Source organism: Pseudophryne corroboree, chromosome 1 (genome assembly GCF_028390025.1).
Source record: "Pseudophryne corroboree isolate aPseCor3 chromosome 1, aPseCor3.hap2, whole genome shotgun sequence".
Taxonomy (NCBI): domain Eukaryota; kingdom Metazoa; phylum Chordata; class Amphibia; order Anura; family Myobatrachidae; genus Pseudophryne; species Pseudophryne corroboree.
The window spans coordinates 362,101,422-362,122,090 of NC_086444.1; the positions used below are offsets into that span (position 1 = coordinate 362,101,422).

Consider the following 20,669-nt stretch of genomic DNA (forward strand, 5'->3'; position numbering starts at 1 on the left):
CTAACAAGGGTGAGGAATTGTGTGGAGAAGGGCTCTCGGACCTGGTCTCCACAGCTATAGCTGGTAAATCTGATCTTTCTCTGACGTCCTAGTGGATGCTGGGAACTCCGTAAGGACCATGGGGAATAGCGGGCTCCGAAGGAGGCTGGGCACTCTAGAAAGATTTATGACTACCTGGTGTGCACTGGCTCCTCCCACTATGACCCTCCTCCAAGCCTCAGTTAGATCTTGTGCCCGGCCGAGGTTGGATGCACACTAGGGGCTCTCCTGAGCCCTTAGAAAGAAAGTATAGATTTAGGTTTTTTATTTTCAGTGAGACCTGCTGGCAACAGGCTCACTGCAGCGAGGGACTAAGGGGAGAAGAAGCGAACTCGCCTGCTTGCAGCCGGATTGGGCTTCTTAGGCTACTGGACACCATTAGCTCCAGAGGGATCGACCGCAGGCCCAGTCCTTGGTGTTCGGTCCCGGAGCCGCGCCGCCGTCCCCCTTACAGAGCCAGAAGCAAGAAGAGGTCCGGAAAAACGGCGGCAGAAGACATCAGTCTTCACCAAGGTAGCGCACAGCACTGCAGCTGTGCGCCATTGCTCCTCATACACACTTCATACTCCGGTCACTGAGGGTGCAGGGCGCTGGGGGGGGCGCCCTGAGAAGCAATAATAACACCTTGGCTGGCAAAAACTCCACAATATATAGTCCCAGAGGCTATATATGTGGAAAATACCCCTGCCAGAATATGGAAAAAAGCGGGAGAATAGTCAGCGGAAAAGGGGCGGAGCTATCTCTCACAAGCACACTGGCGCCATTTCTCCTTCACAGATCCGCTGGAAGGAAGCTCCCTGGCTCTCCCCTGCAGTCTACACTACAGAACAGGGTAAAAACAGAGAGGGGGGCACTAAATTTAGGCGCAGTATAAATTATATAAAAGCAGCTATAGGGGACATAACTCAGTTAGTCCCTGCATTATATAGCGCTCTGGTGTGTGCTGGCATACTCTCACTCTGTCCCCCCAAAGGGCTTTTGTGGGTCCTGTCCTCATTGGAGCATTCCTTGTGTGTGTGCGGTGTGTCGGTACGGCTGTGTCGACATGTTTGATGAGGAGACTTATGTGGAGGCGGAGCAGATGCCGATAAATTAGATGTCGCCCCTGTGGGCCGACACCAGAGTGGATGGATAGGTGGAAGGTATTAACCGACAGTGTCAACTCCTTACATAAAAGGCTGGATGACGTAACAGCTATGGGACAGCCGGCTTCTCAGCCCGCGCCTGCCCAGACGTCTCAAAGGCCATCAACGCTCCCTCAGATGGCAGACACAGATGTCGACACGGAGTCTGACTCCAGTGTCGACGAGGTTGAGACATATACACAATCCACTAGGAACATCCGTTACATGATCCCGGCAATATAAAATGTGTTACACATTTCTGACATTAACCCAAGTACCACTAACAAAGGGTTTTATGTGTGGGGAGAAAAAGCAGGCAGTGTTTTGTTCCCCCATCAAATGAGTGAATGAAGTGTGAAAAAGCGTGGGTTTCCCCGATAAGAAACTGGTAATTTCTAACAAGTTACTGATGGCGTACCCTTTCCCGCCAGAGGATAAGTTACGCTGGGAGATATCCCCTAGGGTGGATAAGGCGCTCACACGTTTGTCAAGGTGGCACTGCCGTCTTAGGATACGGCCACTTTGAAGGTACCTGCTGATAAATAGCAGGAGGCTATCCTGAAGTCTGTATTTACACACTCAGGTACTAGACTGAGACCTGCAGACTGCTGCAGCGTGGTCTGTACCCCTTTCAAACAGGGATACTATTTTGCGAACATAAGACGTCGTCTTATATATGAGGGATGCACAGAGGAATATTTTGCCGGCTGGCATCCTGAATTATTGCAATGTCCATTCTGTCAGGAGGGTATTGGAGACCCGACACTGGACAGGTGATACTGACTTTAAAAGGCACATAGAGCCTTATAAGGGTGAGGAATTGGTTGGGGATGGTCTCTGGGACCTCGTATCCACAGCAACAGCTGGGTTAAAAATATTTTACCTCAGGTTTCCTCACAGCCTAAGAAAAGCACTGTATTATCAGGTACAGTCCTTTCGGCTTCAAAAAAGCAGGCGGGTCAAACGAGGGAAAAAGCTGCACCAGCAGCCAGTTCCCAGAATCAAAATTCTTCCCCTGCTTCCTCTGAGTCCACCGCATGACGCGGGGGCTCCACAGGCGTAGCCAGGTACGGTGGGGGGCCGCCTCAAAAAAATTTCAGCGATCAGTGGGCTCGCTCACAGGTGGATCCCTGGATCCTTCAAGTAGTATCTCAGGGGTACAAGCTGGAAGTCGAGGCGTCTCCCCCCCGCCGTTTACTCAAATCTGCCTTGCCGACAACTCCCTCAGGCAGGGAGGCTGTGCTAGAGGCAATTCACAAGCTGTATTCCCAGCAGGTGATAGTCAAGGTGCCCCTACTTCAACAAGGACGGGGTTACTATTCCACACTGTTTGTGGTACCGAAACCAGCCAGTTCGGTGAGACCCATTTTAAAATGGAAATCCTTGAACACTTACATAACAAAGTTCAAGATGGAATCGCTCAGGGCGGTTATTGCAAGCCTGGACGAGGGGGATTACATGGTATCCCTGGACATCAAGGATGCTTACCTGCATGTCCCTATTTACCTTCCTCACCAGGAGTACCTCAGATTGTGACACAGGATTGCCATTACCAATTCCAGACACTACCGTTTGGACTGTCCACGGCACCGAGGGTGTTTACCAAGGTAATGGCAGAAATGATGATACTCCTTCAAATAAAGGGAGTTTTTATTTATCCCATACTTGGACGATCTCCTTATAAAGGCAAGGTCCAGGGAGCAGTTACTGGTCGGAGTAGCACTATCTCAGGAGGTGCTAAAACAGCATGGCTGGATTCTGAACATTCCAAAGTCACAGCTGGTTCCTTCCACTCGCTTACTGTTCCTGGGGACGATTTGGGACACAGAACAGAAAAAAGTGTTTCTCCCGCAGGAGAAAGCCAAGGAGCTGTCATCTCTAGTCAGAGACCTCCTAAAACCAAAAAGGGTATCGGTGCATCGTTGCACACGAGTCCTGGGAAAAATGGTGGCTTCATACGAAGCAATTCCATTTGGCAGGTTCCATGCGAGGACCTTCCAGTGGGACCTCTTAGATAAGTGGTCGGGATCGCATCTTCAAATGCATCAAATGATAACCCTGTCTCCAAGGACCAGGGTGTCTCTGCTGTGGTGGCTGCAGGGTGCTCATCTTCTAGAGGGCCGCAGTTTCGGCATACAGGACTGGGTCCTGGTGACCACGGATGCCAGCCTTCGAGGCTGGGGAGCAGTCACACAGGGAAGAAACTTCCAGGGCCTATGGTCAAGTCAGGAGACTTCCCTACATATAAATTCTGGAACTGAGGGCCATTTACAATGTCCTAAGTCAGGCAAGACCCCTGCTTCAAAACCAGCCGGTACTGATACAGTCAGACAACATCACGGCACTCGCCCATGTGACCCGACAGGGCGGCACAAGAAGCAGGATGGCAATGGCAGAAGCCACAAGGATTCTCCGATGGGCGGAAAATCACGCACTAGCACTGTCAGCAGTGTTCATTCCGGGAGTGGACAACTGGGAAGTAGACTTCCTCAGCAGACACGACCTACACCCGGGAGAGTGGGGACTTCATCCAGAAGTCTTCCTGCTGTTGGTAAACCGTTGGGAAAGGCCACAGGTGGACATGATGGCGTCCCGCCTCAACAAAAAGCTAAAGAGATATTGCGCCAGGTCAAGGGACCCTCAGGCGATAGCTGTGGACGCTCTAGTGACACCGTGGGTGTACCAGTCGGTTTATGTGTTCCCTCCTCTGCCTCTCATACCAAAGGTACTGAGAATAATAAGATGGCGAGGAGTAAGAACGATACTCGTGGTTCCGGATTGGCCAAGAAGGGCTTGGTACCCGGAACTTCAGGAAATGATATCAGAGGACCCATGGCCTCTGCCGCTCAGACAGGACCTGCTTCAGCAGGGGCCCTGTCTGTTCCAAGACTTGCTGCGTTTGACGGCATGGCGATTGAACGCCGGATCCTGAAGGAAAAGGGTATTCCGGAAGAAGTCATTCCTACGCTTATTAAAGCCAGGAAAGATGTTACGGCAAAGCATTATCACCGCATATGGCGGAAATATGTTGCATGGTGCGAGGCCAAAAAGGCCCCAACAGAGGAATTTCCACTAGGTCGATTTCTACATTTCCTGCAAGCAGGAGTGAATATGGGCCTAAATCTAGGCTCCATTAAAGTACAGATCTCGGCTCTGTCGATTTTCTTTCAAAAAGAACTAGCTTCAGTACCTGAAGTTCAGACATTGTGAAAGGAGTGCTGCATATTCAGCCCCCGTTTGTGCCCCCTGTGGCACCTTGGGATCTCAACGTGGTGTTGAGTTTTCTTAAAATCACATTGGTTTGAGCCACTAAAAACCGTGGATCTAAAATATCTCACGTGGAAAGTGGTCATGTTATTGGCCTTGGCTTCAGCCAGGCGAGTGTCAGAATTGGCGGCTTTCTCATGTAAAAGCCCTTATCTGATTTTCCATATGGATAGGGCAGAATTGAGGACTCGTCCCCAATTTCTCCCTAAGGTGGTGTCAGCGTTTCACCTGAACCAGCCTATTGTGGTGCCGGCGGCTACTAGTGAATTGGAGGACTCCAAGTTGCTAGACGTTGTCAGGGCCCTGAAAATATATGTTTCCAGGACGGCTGGAGTCAGAAACTCTGACTCGCTGTTTATCCTGTATGCACCCAACAAGCTGGGTGCTCCTGCTTCTAAGCAGTCTATTGCTCGCTGGATTTGTAGTACAATTCAGCTTGCACATTCTGTGGCAGGCATACCACCGCCAAAATCTGTAAATGCCCATTCCACAAGGAAGGTGGGCTCATCTTGGGCGGCTGCCCGAGGGGTCTCGGCTTTACAACTTTGCCGAGCAGCTACTTGGTCAGGGGCAAACACGTTTGCAAAATTCTACAAATTTGATACCCTGGCTGAGGAGGACCTGGAGTTCTCTCATTCGGTGCTACAGAGTCATCCGCACTCTCCCGCCCGTTTGGGAGCTTTGGTATAATCCCCATGGTCCTTACGGAGTTCCCAGCATCCACTAGGACGTCAGAGAAAATAAGAATTTACTCACCGGTAATTCTATTTCTCGTAGTCCGTAGTGGATGCTGGGCGCCCATCCCAAGTGCGGATTGTCTGCAATACTTGTAAATAGTTATTGTTAACTAAAGGGTTATTGTTGAGCCATCTGTTGAGAGGCTCAGTTGTTTTCATACTGTCAAACTGGATATAGTATCACGAGTTGTACGGTGTGATTGGTGTGGCTGGTAAGAGTCTTACCCGGGATTCTAAATCCTTCCTTATTATGTCAGCTCGTCCGGGCACAGTGTCCTAACTGAGGCTTGGAGGAGGGTCATAGTGGGAGGAGCCAGTGCACACCAGGTAGTCATAAATCTTTCTAGAGTGCCCAGCCTCCTTCGGAGCCCGCTATTCCCCATGGTCCTTACGGAATTCCCAGCATCCACTACGGACTACGAGAAATAGAATTACCGGTGAGTAAATTCTTATTTTTGCCTTATATTCCCTCACAGCCTAAGAAAGCACGACATTATCAAATGCAGTCCTTTCGGTCGCAGAAAAACAAGAAAGTACGAGGAGCGTCCTTTCTTACCAGAGGTAAGGGCGCAGGGCACAGCTAGTTCCCAGGAACAGAAGTCCTCCCCGGCCTCTACTAAATCCACCGCATGACGCTGGGGCTCCGCTAAGGGAGTCCGCCCCAGTGGGAGCACGTCTTCAACTCTTCAGCCACATCTGAGTTCACTCACAGATGGATCCCTGGGCAATAGAAATTGTTTCTCAGGGTTACAAGCTGGAATTCGAAGAGGTGCCTCCTCGTCGGTTTTCCTTATCGGCCCTACCGGCTTCTCCCCCAGAAACGGAGATAATATTAAATACAATTCACACATTGTATCTCCAACAGGTGGTGCTCAAGGTTCCCCTCTTTCAACAAGGAAGGAGATATTACTCAACCTTGGCTGTAGTCCCGAAACCGGACGGTTCGGTCAGACCTATTTTAAAATTAAAATCTCTTAACCTATACTTGAAAAGGTTCAAATTCAAGGTGGAATCGCTCAGAGCGATCATCGCCAGCCTGGAAGAGGGGAATTTTATGGTGTATCTAGACATAAAGGCTGCATACCTTCATGTTCCCATTTATCCACCCCATCAGGCCTACCTGAGAATTACGGTACAGTATTGTCATTACCAATTTCAGGGTAATTGGCGGAAATGATGGTGCTCCTACGCAAGCACGGAGTCACAATTATCCCATACTTGGACGATCTCCTAATAAGGGCAAGATCAAAAGAGCAGTTGTTGAACAGCGTGTCACTTTCGCTGAAGGTCTCACAGCAACTCGGCTGGATTCTCAATATCCCGAAGTCACAGTTGGTTCCTATGACTCGTCTGCCCTTCTTGGGTATGATTCTGAATACGGACCAGAAATGGGTTTATCTTCCGATAGAGAAGGCCCAGGAACTAATGACTCTGGTAAAAAACCTATTAAAGCCAAAACAGGTGTCAGTGCATCACTGCACTCGGGTCCTGGGAAAGATGGTGGCATCTTACGGGGCCATTCCCTTCGGCAGGTTCCATGCGATGACTTTCCAATGGGATCTACGGAACAAGTGGTCCGGATCACATCTACAGATGCATCAGTTAATCACCCTGTCCCCTAGGGCCAGGGTGTCTCTCCTATGGTGGCTGCAGAGTGCTCACCTTCTGCAGGGTCGCAGGTTCGCCATCCAGGACTGGATTCTGGTAGCCACGGACGCGAGCCTCCGAGGTGGGGGAGCAGTCACACAGGGAAGAAACTTCCAAGGTCTTTGGGTCAAGTCAAAAAAACTTGTATTCAAATCAACATCCTGGAGCTGAGGGCCATATACAACGCCCTTCGGCAAGCGGAAACATTGCTTCGCGACCTACCGGTTCTGATCCAGTCAAACAACATCACCGCAGTGGCTCATGTAAACCGCCAAGGCGGCACAAAGAGCAGAGTGGAAATGGCAGAAGCCACCAGGATTCTCCGCTGGGCGGAAAATCATGTAAGCGCATTTTTAGCAGTTCATTCCGGGAGTGGACAACTGAGAATCAGACTTCCTCAGCAAACACGACCTGCATCCAAGAGAGGACTTCTTTAGGAAGCCTTCGCACAGATTGCAAGTCAGTGGGAACTGCCACAGATAGACATGATGGCGTCCCGCCTCAACAAGAAGCTACAGAGGTATTGCACCAGGTCAAGAGACCCTCAGGCAGTAGCTGTAGATGCCCTAGTGACACCGTGGGTGTTCAAGTAGGTCTATGTATTTCCCCCTCTTCCTCTCATAACCAAGGTGTTGAGAATGGTAGGAGGGAGAGGAATGAGAACAGTCCTCATTGTTCCAGATAATGCTCACAGAAGATCCGTGGCCTCTTCCTCTAAGACAGGACCGGTTGCAACAGGGGCCATGTCTATTCCAAGACTTACCGCGGCTGCGTTGGACGGCATGGCGGTTGAACGCCGGATCCTAGCGGATAAGGGTATTCCGGATGAGGTCATTCCTACGCTAATAAAGGCTAGGAAGGACATGACATCTAAACATTATCACCGTATATGGCGAAAATATGTTTCTTGGTGTGAGGCCAGGAATGCTCCTACGTAAGAATTCCATCTGGGCCGTTTCCTTCACTTCCTGCAAACTGGAGTGAATTTCGTCCTAAAATTAGGATCTATTAAGGTTCAGATTTCGGCCTTATCCATTTTCTTTCAAAAGGAATTGGCCTTTCTCCCTAAAGTACAAACTTTTGTGAAGGGAGTACTGCATATTCAGCCTCCTTTTGTACCTCCGGTGACGCCTTGGGACCTTAACGTGGTGTTAAGTTTCATTAAGTCACACTGGTTTGAACCACTTAAAACGGTGGAGTTGAGAAATCTCACTTGGAAGGTGGTCATGTTATTAGCCATGGCTTCGGCTAGGCGAGTGTCGGAATTAGCGGCTTTATCACATAAAAGCCCCTATCTGGTTTTCCATATGGATAGAGCGGAATTGCGTACCCGTCCTCAATTCCTGCCAAAAGTGGTTTAATCCTTTCATATGAACTATTGTGGTGCCTGTGGCTACGCGGGACTTGGAGGATCCCGAGTCCCTTGATGTGGTCAGGGCTTTGAAAATTTACGTGGCCAGATCGGCTACAGTCAGAAAAACAGAAGCACTGTTTGTCATGTATGCAACCAACAAGATTGGTGCCCCTGCTTCAAAGAAGACTATTGCTCGCTGGATCTGTAACACGATTTAGCAGGCGCATTCTACGGCGGGATTGCCGTTACCTAAATCGGTCAAGGCCCATTCCACTAGGAAGGTGGGCTCTTCTTGGGCGGCTGCCAGAGGGGTCTCGGCGCTACAGCTGTGCCGAGCTACTACTTGGTCGGGTTCAAACTCCTTTGCAAAGTTCTATAAGTTTGATACCCTGGCTGAGGAGGACCTACTGTTTGCTCAATCGGTGCTGCAGAGTCATCCGCACTCTCCCGCCCGTTTGGGAGCTTTGGTATAATCCCCATGGTCCTTACGGAGTCCCCAGCATCCTCTAGGACGTAAGAGAAAATAAGATTTTAAACCTACCGGTAAATCTTTTTCTCGTAGTCCGTAGAGGATGCTGGGCGCCCGTCCCAAGTGCGGACTACTTCTGCAAGACTTGTCTATAGTTATTGCTTAAATAAGGGTTATGTTATAGTCTCATCGGTCTTGGACTGATGCTATGTCGTTTTCATACTGTTAACTGGATAGTATATCACAAGTTATACGGTGTGATTGGTGTGGCTGGTATGAATCTTGCCCTTGAATTAACAAAAATCCTTTCCTCGTACTGTCCGTCTCCTCTGGGCACAGTTTCTCTAACTGAGGTCTGGAGGAGGGGCATAGAGGGAGGAGCCAGTGCACACCAGATCTAAAATGCCCATGTCTCCTGCGGAGACACACACACACACACACACACACACACACACACACACACACACACACACACACACACCTACCTTTTGGAGTAACTGGAAATGGACATGGATTTGTGATAATTTAAATAAAGGTTCCCCCGGCTTTAGCACAACTTCCCAGTAGCTTTCTCGTCAGGTCAACTGCGGCCAACACAGATCTTTGGGGAAAGGGGGGGAGAGGGGATGGGTGGTTCAGTTGCTATTTGTGAGAAGTAGGGGCCCAAGCTAGGTTCAACCTCAGCAAATTCCTCCCCACCATGGGTACCAGATGAGCTATGTAGCTCTATCTTAACTTCATATTCTTTCAGCACAAGTCACTGCTCCAAACACTGTGGTAGAAAAGCCTATTTTAGCAAATGACAGAGAAGACTGACTGACTGATTTTTTTTTTGCATTTATGAATCTGTTGTCACAGTGGTTTGTTTACTGACACTTCAAAACACACTTCTCTGAGTAATGTATATTCCTTTGTGCAGTGTTTGTTTCATTCCAGTGTGGCTTAGCCTATATTGTTACATGTTTGCCATCACATCACTTTTAAATGTCTGGGCATGGCCAAAGCTGTTCTTAGATGCACAAGTGCCCTGGGCAAGATAGAATGGCACTGGTGCCTGGTCCCACTACCAGGTGGGGAGAATTGCCGGTGTAGGGAGAGTACATATCAAGGTCACCTAGTAAGCCTCCTTTGCCAGCACTCTTGGTATTAACATGTTTTTCTGGTACAGTTTCTGGAAATCATTTGTTTCTGTTACCAAGCATATCTCACAACATAGCACTCCTAATAAACACTATGGCTCCAGATACAAATCGTTCTAATGTCACTGGGAGTGCCTGTACAGAGAGAAGTAGTATTGACCATGGCAGGTGGCTTGGAATATTGGAATAGCTGTAGATACAGCACAGCGGGCGATTATGATTTGGACCCAAATCACAGGCGTCAAATTTCTTGACTGAAAAGGCTGCAATTGCAAACTTGCAACAATTCCAAGATGTGTATGTCTACACCAGTCATTTCTACTACAGTTTTATCCAGTGTATGTGCACTTATACCCATTTACTATCCTTAAGAAATACACATTAACTATTAGGCATCAGTTAAACTGGAAAAAAAGACATATATAATACAGTACATACGCATCCTGTCTACGGAACAAAAATTGTCAAAACACGTACTATGAGCAAAAACGAATGAAGAACACCAAACCGTCATCTATACATTCGCAATCGGCAATCACAAGTGGTTTGCCTTCAAGCACCTGCAAAAGATACATACAGGCATATATTCACCTGGCTGGTATGCATCAGTTTGCGAGTACACAAAACACACCCTTATTATACTCGGCATAGAGCACCCCCTCTCTCTCATATATCACCTCCTAAATTGCAATCGGGCATATGTGTGAGAAACATGCAAATCTGCATATTCATGTATGCGTATGGTTGGTGTTCTGGGGATTTACACATTTTATGCTGTTATAGGTCTCAGTCAGCATCAGCTCCATAGTATGCACAAACTGAAGAACATAAGACTGTGCAATAGTTACAGAATGACAGATCCACAATAGATCTGCTGAAGTAGTAAGGCAGGTATAATAGCTGTGAGTTATAGTGAGTTGCTCTGTAGGCTATGCAAATCCTGCAATAGCATTGACAGATTTTCTGATTTGCTGTTCTGCCTGGATCCTGATGCACGAGAAGAGCTAATATGCATGGAGAGGACTTACTGAACCCACTGAGTGGCAGTCCAGTAGGCAGCACAGCAGCCTGGTTAGTATATAACACACCTGTCCCAGTCTCAGTTACAGTGAACGCTGAGGGTTATGTCTAAATCCAGGTAGGCTAAAGGACCTCTGACGTCATCAGGGAGAGGAGCAAGGCCCAAACATGGTACCGGAAATATTTTTTGACCACTTATATTGTTTGCCCTGCGTATAGAAGAATGCCTACAAACACTTAAAAAAAAAAAAAAATAAGGTGCCACATAGACCCACGTTTTCAGCACGTAGATTAATGGAGAGAGATGGGTTATATTATTGAAAAATGCTGCAGGTTATTTTCTACATGTTGTGTTTTTGCTTCACCTAGTGTTAACTGTTAAGAACTGCATTTCACTATACTCTGATTAGCACAAGGTGTCCTTGACCATCCTTAAGGTCTTGCAGGAGGAAGCTCTAAGTGACCTTATGCACTTTTATCTAAAGCTAGGTACAAACTGGAGCGACAAACGTTCGTTCTGACATCGAAACGAATACCCTTGAGCCCAGAAAGATTTTGTACACACTGGAACAAGTTTAATGAAGGACGGAATGATCGTGTTCTGTCCTTCATTAGCATAAATAAAGGTCGCTTGCGATATTGCTAGGTTTACTGTGCAGCACATCAAACCTAGCATCCATCACTAGCAACCGTGGGAGCACACAATCAATCACCCTGAGCAATGTAAACGATGTGTTTTAATGAAATGGCAAATCGGCTGACATCATTCCAGTGTGTAACCAGCTTAACATATCTGCAGATTTTGCCTTTTGTAGCAGTCTATCATATGCTGTTTATATAGAAAAGAAATAGAATTTGATAAAAATAGTTTGCCTAACTAAAATCATTATGTAAAGCGCCACAGATTATTAGTCAATTCTTAACACTTGAACTGGGGCTACTGCTACAAATTGGCATTTAGAATACTAGAATACTAGGACATGGCTAATATTGACATGGTATAGATGTAAGTATGTGAAATGCCTTAGCAGCATATGCAACCATGAAAACACAATTTGTTTTCTAAGTTTCAGATGTTGCAACGGCTATGTCTAATACAAAATGCTGATTTCTGGTGCCAACAGTTACTGTAGTTAGTTGTAGTAGCCAGAATACTTATGTTGGTTAGTCGCAATATTTTTTTGTTTTTTAATTTTAATTATTTTTGAGTGAACTTATTTAACTGTTATTAGCTAGGACAGTGGTTCCCAAACCTTTTTTGAATGACGGCGCCTTGGGTATCAGAATTTTTTTCAAGGCACCCCTAGGCCAAAAGTTTCTTATACCCCTTTCACACCACACAAATAACCCGGTATCGACCTGGCATATTGCCGGGTCAGTGTGCGGTGTGAAAGCGCCATGGTGGAATTCCCGAGTCACCTGACCCGGTAATTCAACCCGGTAATAAAGCAGTGTTATTCCTGGGTTGAATACCGGGTCAGTAGCAGCGTAAACGGGTTCTCGGGTCGATGGGACCCATTCACTAGATAGGGAGAGGCAGCGCAGAGATGAGCTCATCTCCCAGCGCTGCCTCCGCCCCCCGCCGCTATGGCAACTTGCCTGGCATATTGCCGGGTCAGGGAAGCCTTCTGTCGCGTCCAATGCCGGATCACACCGGGGAAGGACCCGTTTCCAATTCCCAGGTGGGATCCGGCATTTGCGGTGTGAAAGGGGTATTATTGAGAAATGTAGAAATAAATATTAAATTAAGTAACTTGTCTTTATATGTCATCCTTAGGGTCAGTTGTGTGGTGAGGGACAGGATTTGCTTCTGTTGGTCCACATATTTTATGATTGACAGCCACCAGCACTGATTTTGCCTATTACATTGACCATATATAATTTGAATTCGTCCTTGACCACCAAGCCATGGCACACAGTTTGAGAAACAATGAGCTACGGGATGGAACTATAGGTCTGATTCTAAGTTACACACAAAGTGGCTGTTGTTGCGGGCAACCTTGTAAGCCTGTATTACAACTGTGTGCTAATACAAGTGTGTTAAGCTAATGCAGGGGACCATGCTCATGCAGTGCCGCCCATTGATCTTACACCTGCCGCCACAGCTGTTATCTTTAGTATTTGCACTTGCACCAGTCCCAGCTCCATCAGAATCAGGCTTCCCTTCCTCGCACTGACTCAGGATTTCGCAGAGCTATTGTTACATGTTAATGACACTCCCACAAGTCAAGGTTGTACCATGCGATCACTTTGTCACTGCCCAGTTCATACCCTGAAACACCATATTTCACAGAAGGACAAATCAGGCCAACATGTGTCTGACTCAGCATAGGAGGCACAAATGCAAAGTGTGTGACATTGCTTCTGCGCTGTATACAAAAACTCGCCATTTGCATCCATGACGAGAGATCCATGCTAATCAGAATCAGCCCCTGTATGTCCTGCTGTGCCGTACATTCCATAGCGGTGGGGAGCGGAGGCGGTGCTGGGAGATGAGCTCATCTCCGTGCCGCCTCTCCCTATTGTAGTGAACAGGTCCCGGGTCGCATCGATCCGGGAACCCGTTCACACAGCCAATGACCCGGTATTCAGTCAGGCGACCCAGGAATTCCACCATGGCCCTTTCACACCGCACACCGACCCTATCGACCCTGCTTCTTGGACCTGGGTTATTTCTGGGTTAGCCTAGTTTACAGTGAACCCGGGTCTGTCCTGCATGTCATTCAACAGACACTTCCTTGAGGTGGACCTCTGCATACACAGCCAATCTGCAATTTTAAGCATGACCCGGTTTGGATAACCTGGGCCACGCTGTTTACACGGCACTGTTACCCAGGTCCTTCCTGGGACTGACCCTGGTAGTTGCTCGACCCGGGGTATTTTTCAAGTACCCTTTACACCAAGCCATGACTTGTGTAGATCTGGTGATAACCCGGGTTATGTGAATTTACTTCCTTTTTTACCCTTTATTGTCCATTTAGTAAGCCAAATAAAAGATAACTGTACCAATATGCTACCAAAAGGATGTACAATTTGTCCTGAAAATAATAAACTGGAATTCTTTTAGGTAGAGTATGAAATAATGAAAAAAAGTTTTTTTCTGGTGAAAGTGACTGTTGGAGAAATACGAAAATTGAACTCCTCATACAGCCTCGAAATCGTGGTCCTGAAGGACTAAGCATCAAAATATTTTTAAGGGCCACAGTTATTCTCTTGTTACAGTTATTCTGTGCATTTGCACCTAAACTGAGCAATTTACACAGTTTTTCTGTCTCTACAGGTAAAGTTTATTCATGACCAGTGCTCCCCAAACCCAAAATACAAAGGCTTTTTCCATGGAGTGCGAGAAATCATTCGGGACCAAGGTATTCACTCTCTCTCCCGATTTGCGTTTGCTAAACAAAAATGTAAAGCAAACTAATGTGCTGCATCAAATAAAAGACAAAGGCTTGATTCCCATCTGCATAAACACTACCTGAAATAATGTTCTAGCTTTGGTTATTATATAAGCTGGTGTCTTATATACTCATTGATTCATGCTTGAATATGTGAGTTCAGTAATTAAAATCATTTGTTTGTGTAGTGGTTAATATGAAAGCTTAAAAGTCTATGTAGCAAACTACTGGAAATGTCATAGCATTGGAACTTTATTATTAACGATATCGCTAAGTAGTCAATGGGGGGTATCCAAAGTGAGGATGCGCTCATGATTACTGAGTGCAGCATACTGATATAAAGAAGATGCCAACCTTGTGTAGGAGGTTTCCTGAATACATCACTTGTGTGGTACTCCTGGTTCTTCCAGGGCACGCCATTTACTCCATACAGAGAGCACAAGCAGGTATTCCATATTATATAACCAGTGTAGTTGTGCTTGCTACCCTCGTGCGAGGCGATGCAGATTACACAGACATTGTTCATCAGTCACTCCTGAATAATTCTATCTATCATATTTGTTTACCAGGCATAAAAGGGACATATCAAGGTTTGACAGCTACAGTCCTCAAGCAGGGATCCAACCAGGCCATTCGTTTCTTTGTCATGACTTCACTAAGGAACTGGTATAGAGGTAAAACATCTAGAAAGTATATATTCTTTTTAGCAGATGCTTTCTCTTGTCCTGCTCTGTTATAATGTTGGATCTTTGTTAACACTTTGCTTCTTGTTCCTTTTAACTAGAGAAAAGAGATAAGTTTTTAGTTCCATTGAACCTTAATATTTAATTTTAGTTCAAGTCCCTTGTTTGACAATCAAAATCATCTTCTGTTTTTTAATTTCCATCTTAATGACCTAAAGGCTTGTAGTGGTATTAATCCTATACTGTACGTAAGATCAATATAGACAGTAAAGACCTTTTAGTTGTGTGACAACAGTTCATTTGAGATTACATCATTCATGTTTCTCTTAGGTGACAATCCTAACAAGCCAATGAACCCGCTTGTGACCGGTGCATTTGGGGCAATAGCTGGAGCTGCCAGTGTGTTTGGAAACACTCCCCTGGATGTGGTGAAGACAAGGTTGCAGGTAACATGAATAATAATTGTAGGAAGCACTGATGACGAGTAGTCCTACCACATGGTCATACATGTACATTTATTTGTTTTTATCTGCTGCCTAAAATGCACTGAATACTGTTCTCAAAGAAATAAGTGTCTCGTAGTACTGCAGTTCCGTACAGGGAAACTACAAAGTAACCTATAAACTTAACATATATGTGCAGTAAATGGATGTTGAGATATCATTGGATCAACACAACATAATAAACTGACAAATTACAGTGCATCTGGAAAGTATGCGTAGCGATTCACTTTTTCCACATTTTGTTATGTTACAGCCTTATTCCACAATTGAATAAATTATTTCCCTCCAAACTTTACACACAATACCCCATAATGACAACGTGAAAAAAGTTTTTTGTGATTTTTGCTAATTTATTGAAAATAAAAAACTAAGAAATCACATGTACGGAAGTATTCACAGCCTTTGCCATGAAGCTCAAAATTGAGCTCAGGTGCATCCTGTTTCCACTGATCATTCTTGAGATGCTCCTACTGCTTAATTGGAGTCCACCTGTGGTAAATCAGTTGATTGGACATGTTTTGAAAAGGTACACACCTGTCTATATAAGGTCCCACACTTGACAGTGCATGTCTGAGCACAAACCAAGCATGAAGTCAAAGGAATTGTTTGTAGATCTCTGAGACAGGATTGTCTCGAGGCACAAATCTGGGAAGGGTACAGAAAAAATATCTGCTGCTTTTGAAGGTCCAAATGAGCACAGTGGCCTCCATCATCCGTAAATGGAAGAAGTTTGGAACCACCAGGACTCTTCCTAGAGCTGGCCGGGCGTCTAAACTGAGCGATCAGGGGGAGAAGGGCCCTAGTCAGGGAGGTGACCAAGAACCCGATGGTCATTCTGTCACAGCTACAGCATTCCTCTGAGGAGAGAGGAGAACCTTCCAGAAGGACAACCATCTCTGCAGCAATCCACCAATCAGGCCTGTATGGTGGCCAGACGGAAGCCACTCCTTAGTAAAAAGCATATGGCAGCCCGCCTGGAGTTTGCCAAAATGCACCTGAAGGTCTCTCAGACCATGAGAAACAAAATTCTCTGGTCTGATGAGACAAAGATTGAACTCTTTGGCGTGAATGCCAGGCGTCATGTTTGGAGGAAACCAGGCACCGCTCATCACCAGGCCAATACCATCCCTATAGTGAAGCATGGTGGTGGCAGCATCATGCTGTGGGGATGTTTTTCAGTGACAGTAACTGGGAGACTAGTCAGGATAGAGGAAAAGATGAATGCAGCAATGTACAGAGACATCCTGGATGAAAATCTGCACCAGAGCCCCCTTGACTTCAGACCGGGGTGATTGATCATCTTTCAGAAGGACAACGACCCTAAGCACACAGCCAAGATATCAAAGGAGTGGCTTCAGGACAACTCTGTGAATGTCCTTGAGTGGCTCAGCCAGAGCCCAGACTTGAATCCGATTGAACGTCTCTGGAGAGATCTGAAAATGGCTGGGCACCGACGCTTCCCTTCCAACCTGATGGCGCTTGAGAGGTGCTGCAAAGAGGAATGGGCGAAACTGCCCAAAGATAGGTGTGCCAAGCTTGTGGCATCATATTCAAAAAGACTTGAGGCTGTAATTACTGCCAAAGGTACATCAACAAGGTATTGAGCAAAGGCTGTGAATACTTATGTACATGTGACTTCTTTGTTTTTTATTTTTAATAAATTAGCAAAAATCTAAAAAAAAAACTAATTTTCACGTTGTCATTATGGGGTATTGTGTGTAGAATTTTGAGGGAAAAATTAATTTATTCCAGTTTGGAAAAAGGCTGTACTATAACAAAATGTGGAAAAAGTGAAACGCGTACTTTCCAGATGCACTGTCGGTAGGGTGCATACAAAGAAAGCCTTTTATTATATCTTGAAGAGAAATAAAGTAGCAACCAATCCACTTTGGTCATTTTTCTAGCACATACTGTAAAATGACAGAAGCTGATTGGTTGGTACTTTATCTCTCTACAAGACTTGATAAAGCTCCCCTATATCCTGATAGGCACTTGGGAGGGAAAGGCAGTTCAGCACTAATTTGTGCACACAGAGCCAGAGATACTGAAAGTAACCAGGAGTCGAGCCGAGTATCACTGGAAGCAGGGATAGTGCTAGGGATGAGGAAGGAGGGCCCTGCCCACCACATCTTACATGCTAAGAATGGCTCTGCAGATGCGTACTGCAGTTTTCTGGTATGTCTGTGTACATTTCTGTTTAACAGGAAAAATACATAATAATAAGCAACTTTGTTTGGTTAAATACATAGGTGAATGTCGCTACTAGATTATTAAACTTTCTCTTGTGCATAATGCGAATGTAAAAGTGTTGCTGAGCGATATGTTCTTCATATATTACTTGTGAAACTACAATGTGCATCTCTAATTGCAGGGATTGGAAGCTCATAAATACAAAAGCACCTGGGACTGTGCCTATAAGATTCTCAAGTACGAGGGACCCAGAGCGTAAGTCTTCTGCATAATCCATCACACTCTACCCACCAATGCATTATATACCAATTTTACCAGTCCCTGAATCATTCTCTTTTTACTGGCCTGCTTATTGTCCTATTGGCACTGTTTTTAAATTGTTGTTACTTGCACCAAGTTACAATGGTAGTCAGCTCAGATTGGTTTACCGCTGTCTAAATTGCTAATCTGTCTCAACATGTAGGTTCTACAAGGGGACTGTCCCTCGTCTTGGACGTGTCTGTCTTGACGTGGCCATTGTCTTTATCATCTACGATGAAGTGGTGAAGGTCCTAAACAAGGTGTGGAATACTGAATGAGATTGGCCAATGGTGAAAAAACCATGGGCTCTGCCATGTTGGAGCCTTGTTGGTGCCAAAGACTTCATCTAATAATTGCCTAACTCTGGTATGAAAAATGTTCCAGTACCTCCCATTCCAGAAGAAATGCCTTCATCCTGCCTGTCCTCCGCCTGCATCTTCATATTGTGACCACACCTCACTTACCACATGGCCAGCCAAAAGAACTTGCAGCACAGTTACAAGATAGTTAGCAAGGTTTTGTAACTGAGGATATTTATGAAATTTTACCTTTTTATCATTGGAATATTTTCGATTTTTATCTTTTTAAGTGAACCCTATAAAAGAAATGATCTCTTTAAACCTTTTAGCGCTGTGCCGTGGACAAAGTCATAACCGGAACAATATTTACATTCGAAGGGTTTATCTGTTTAGAACTAACAAAAATGTGATTCTGATTAAAAGGCCAATATTCATCCTCAATTACCTGAATTGACGACTCATGTTAAACTGGTCACATGGGGCGATTTTGTAAGGCAAACCAAACTGGCCTGTTTGTAAGCCTCCTGTATAGATGGCTAGGAGTGATTGGGGCCTGTCTGGATTTTATTAGTTGTTGGTCAAAAGTGCAACTGATTGAATGAGTCTCAGATGTGTCGCCAAAGAACATATAGGGCTTAATTTAGAGTTTGATGCATTTTGCGCTTCAAACATACATATATTTACTAAAATGAGTGTTCATAGAAGTGGAGATGTTGCCCTTAGCAACCAATCAGATTCTAGCTATTATCTTCTAGAAGGTGCTAGATAAATAAGTAAAATCTGATTGGTTGCTATGGGCAACATTCCACTTCTATGAACACTCGCTTTAGTAAATTTACCCAATAGATTCTGATGCAAATAATAAATAAATATGTGCGTGTACAGAGCCACACTGTGGATATGTCCACGTGATAAGGTTGCATCTCTAGGAGGCGGCCTTCACGTAACGTGAACATGTCTTTACTGTACTCGGCTACGACATGACTTGTCCATGTTCCACATCTTCAGTCGTAAAGGGACACAATTCTAGATACAGATAATTTTGCGCATTATGGAAATGCATTTATTCACAACACAATCAACATGCATCTAATTTTTAATAAGGCTCAGTCTAAATGTATATGACCAACTTTAATTTTTCAAGTAATTTATTAAGCCTTACTTGACTTGGATGTTCTGTAATCTATTAAAAACACTCATTAGCAGGACACAGCTTGAAAATGCAATACCCTTTTAAATTTCAGCCGTAGACATAATTAGTTTTGCCGGGTTTTACAACTCAATGCTTCATACATAAACCAATAATGGTCCAACGCCATTTAGCCCTCTAGCGCAACTTTTTCTCATCCATTTAATGTTAATGTTAACATTATCCTGATTCTTTTTAAATATGTTTAGCATTGTGTGTGAACAGAAACAGTAGGTTTTTGAATTATTTCTAGAACTACAATTAATTTGCATTATTGGTAAATAATTGTGCCCCCATTATGTGTTCATTTGTATTGTGCCACAAAGCTCTAATTAATAAGTCTCTCTCTCTCTTTTTCGATATATATCTATATAAAGTGATTAATGTCTCCACTGGATCACATGAAGAGACATCCTACAGTATGTGTCTTTGTCTTATTGTCTTCTCTATGCAATAGTAGTGGTCTGTATACAGGAACTCCCTTCCTGTGAATCTGTTTCTCTGCCATGCCGTGTATACATGTTGTACTTCTGTATCTGGTGCTTTATATTTATGTGCCAAATTTACATATGTGCCCTCTAGGCAAATGGAACTACCTCATTGCCAAAATATCAATTCAAAAACCAAAACAACGGAGGAACAGTTCCAGTCATGAGTTAGATTTAGTTCCTAGGACCAGCCACTAGTGGGTGACAGAGAAAGTGCCTTTGTGGAATCATTCCTCCCCCACCCTAACTAATATGGTGACATGCTGCTATTATAAAGATGTACAGTAATGCCACTGTTTTGCAGAAAGAAGATGCATTGTAATGAAGTTAGTTCCATGTACTGTGTTGCTATAATGATTAAGTCTGTGTAGAATGCTTACAAGTAGCTGAAAACATTCAAAATGTGAATGTTGTGTAGTGTGTATCTGTGTGCTGGGCTGGAGAATGTAAAAAAAAAAAAAATCACCACTTTTTGTTGTTGTTTTTGTTGATACCTGACTAATTTTAGATACTATAATGTGTACTTCAGAAGTATGTAGAGCGGTAGAGTGTATACAGAGTACATAAGTATAGTACTGTACATATGAAATGTGGTATTCTGGGATATATTGTATATATGATATATATCTATACAGTGTGTGTTTGTTATTATGTTTGCCATGCTATTATGCTTGTTACTTTAGCCACAGTACATGTTCCTTTCTCTTTCTCTCTGCATACAATACAAACTAGCTGAGGCAATGTGGTTTTGTGGATTCAGGAACATCAGTGGTAGGGTACAATCCAGCCTGACAGTTATGTCTTCTCATTAAACAATCATGCTAAG

General features: G+C 44.9%; 1 protein-coding gene across 2 annotated transcripts in view; it reads left to right on the forward strand.

Annotated features, from left to right (window-relative positions):
* SLC25A1 (solute carrier family 25 member 1) overlaps positions 1–19,774 on the forward strand; it is a 79,855-nt gene extending 60,081 nt beyond the window's left edge. For both annotated transcript variants that reach the window (XM_063964798.1, XM_063964799.1), the window contains 5 exons: positions 14,077–14,161; positions 14,761–14,865; positions 15,205–15,320; positions 17,749–17,822; positions 18,031–19,774. In XM_063964798.1, the coding sequence (XP_063820868.1) occupies positions 14,077–14,161; positions 14,761–14,865; positions 15,205–15,320; positions 17,749–17,822; positions 18,031–18,145 (495 nt within the window). In that variant the 3' untranslated portion in view covers positions 18,146–19,774. The remainder of the gene's footprint in view (positions 1–14,076; positions 14,162–14,760; positions 14,866–15,204; positions 15,321–17,748; positions 17,823–18,030) is intronic.
* Positions 19,775–20,669: the final 895 nt, after the last annotated feature.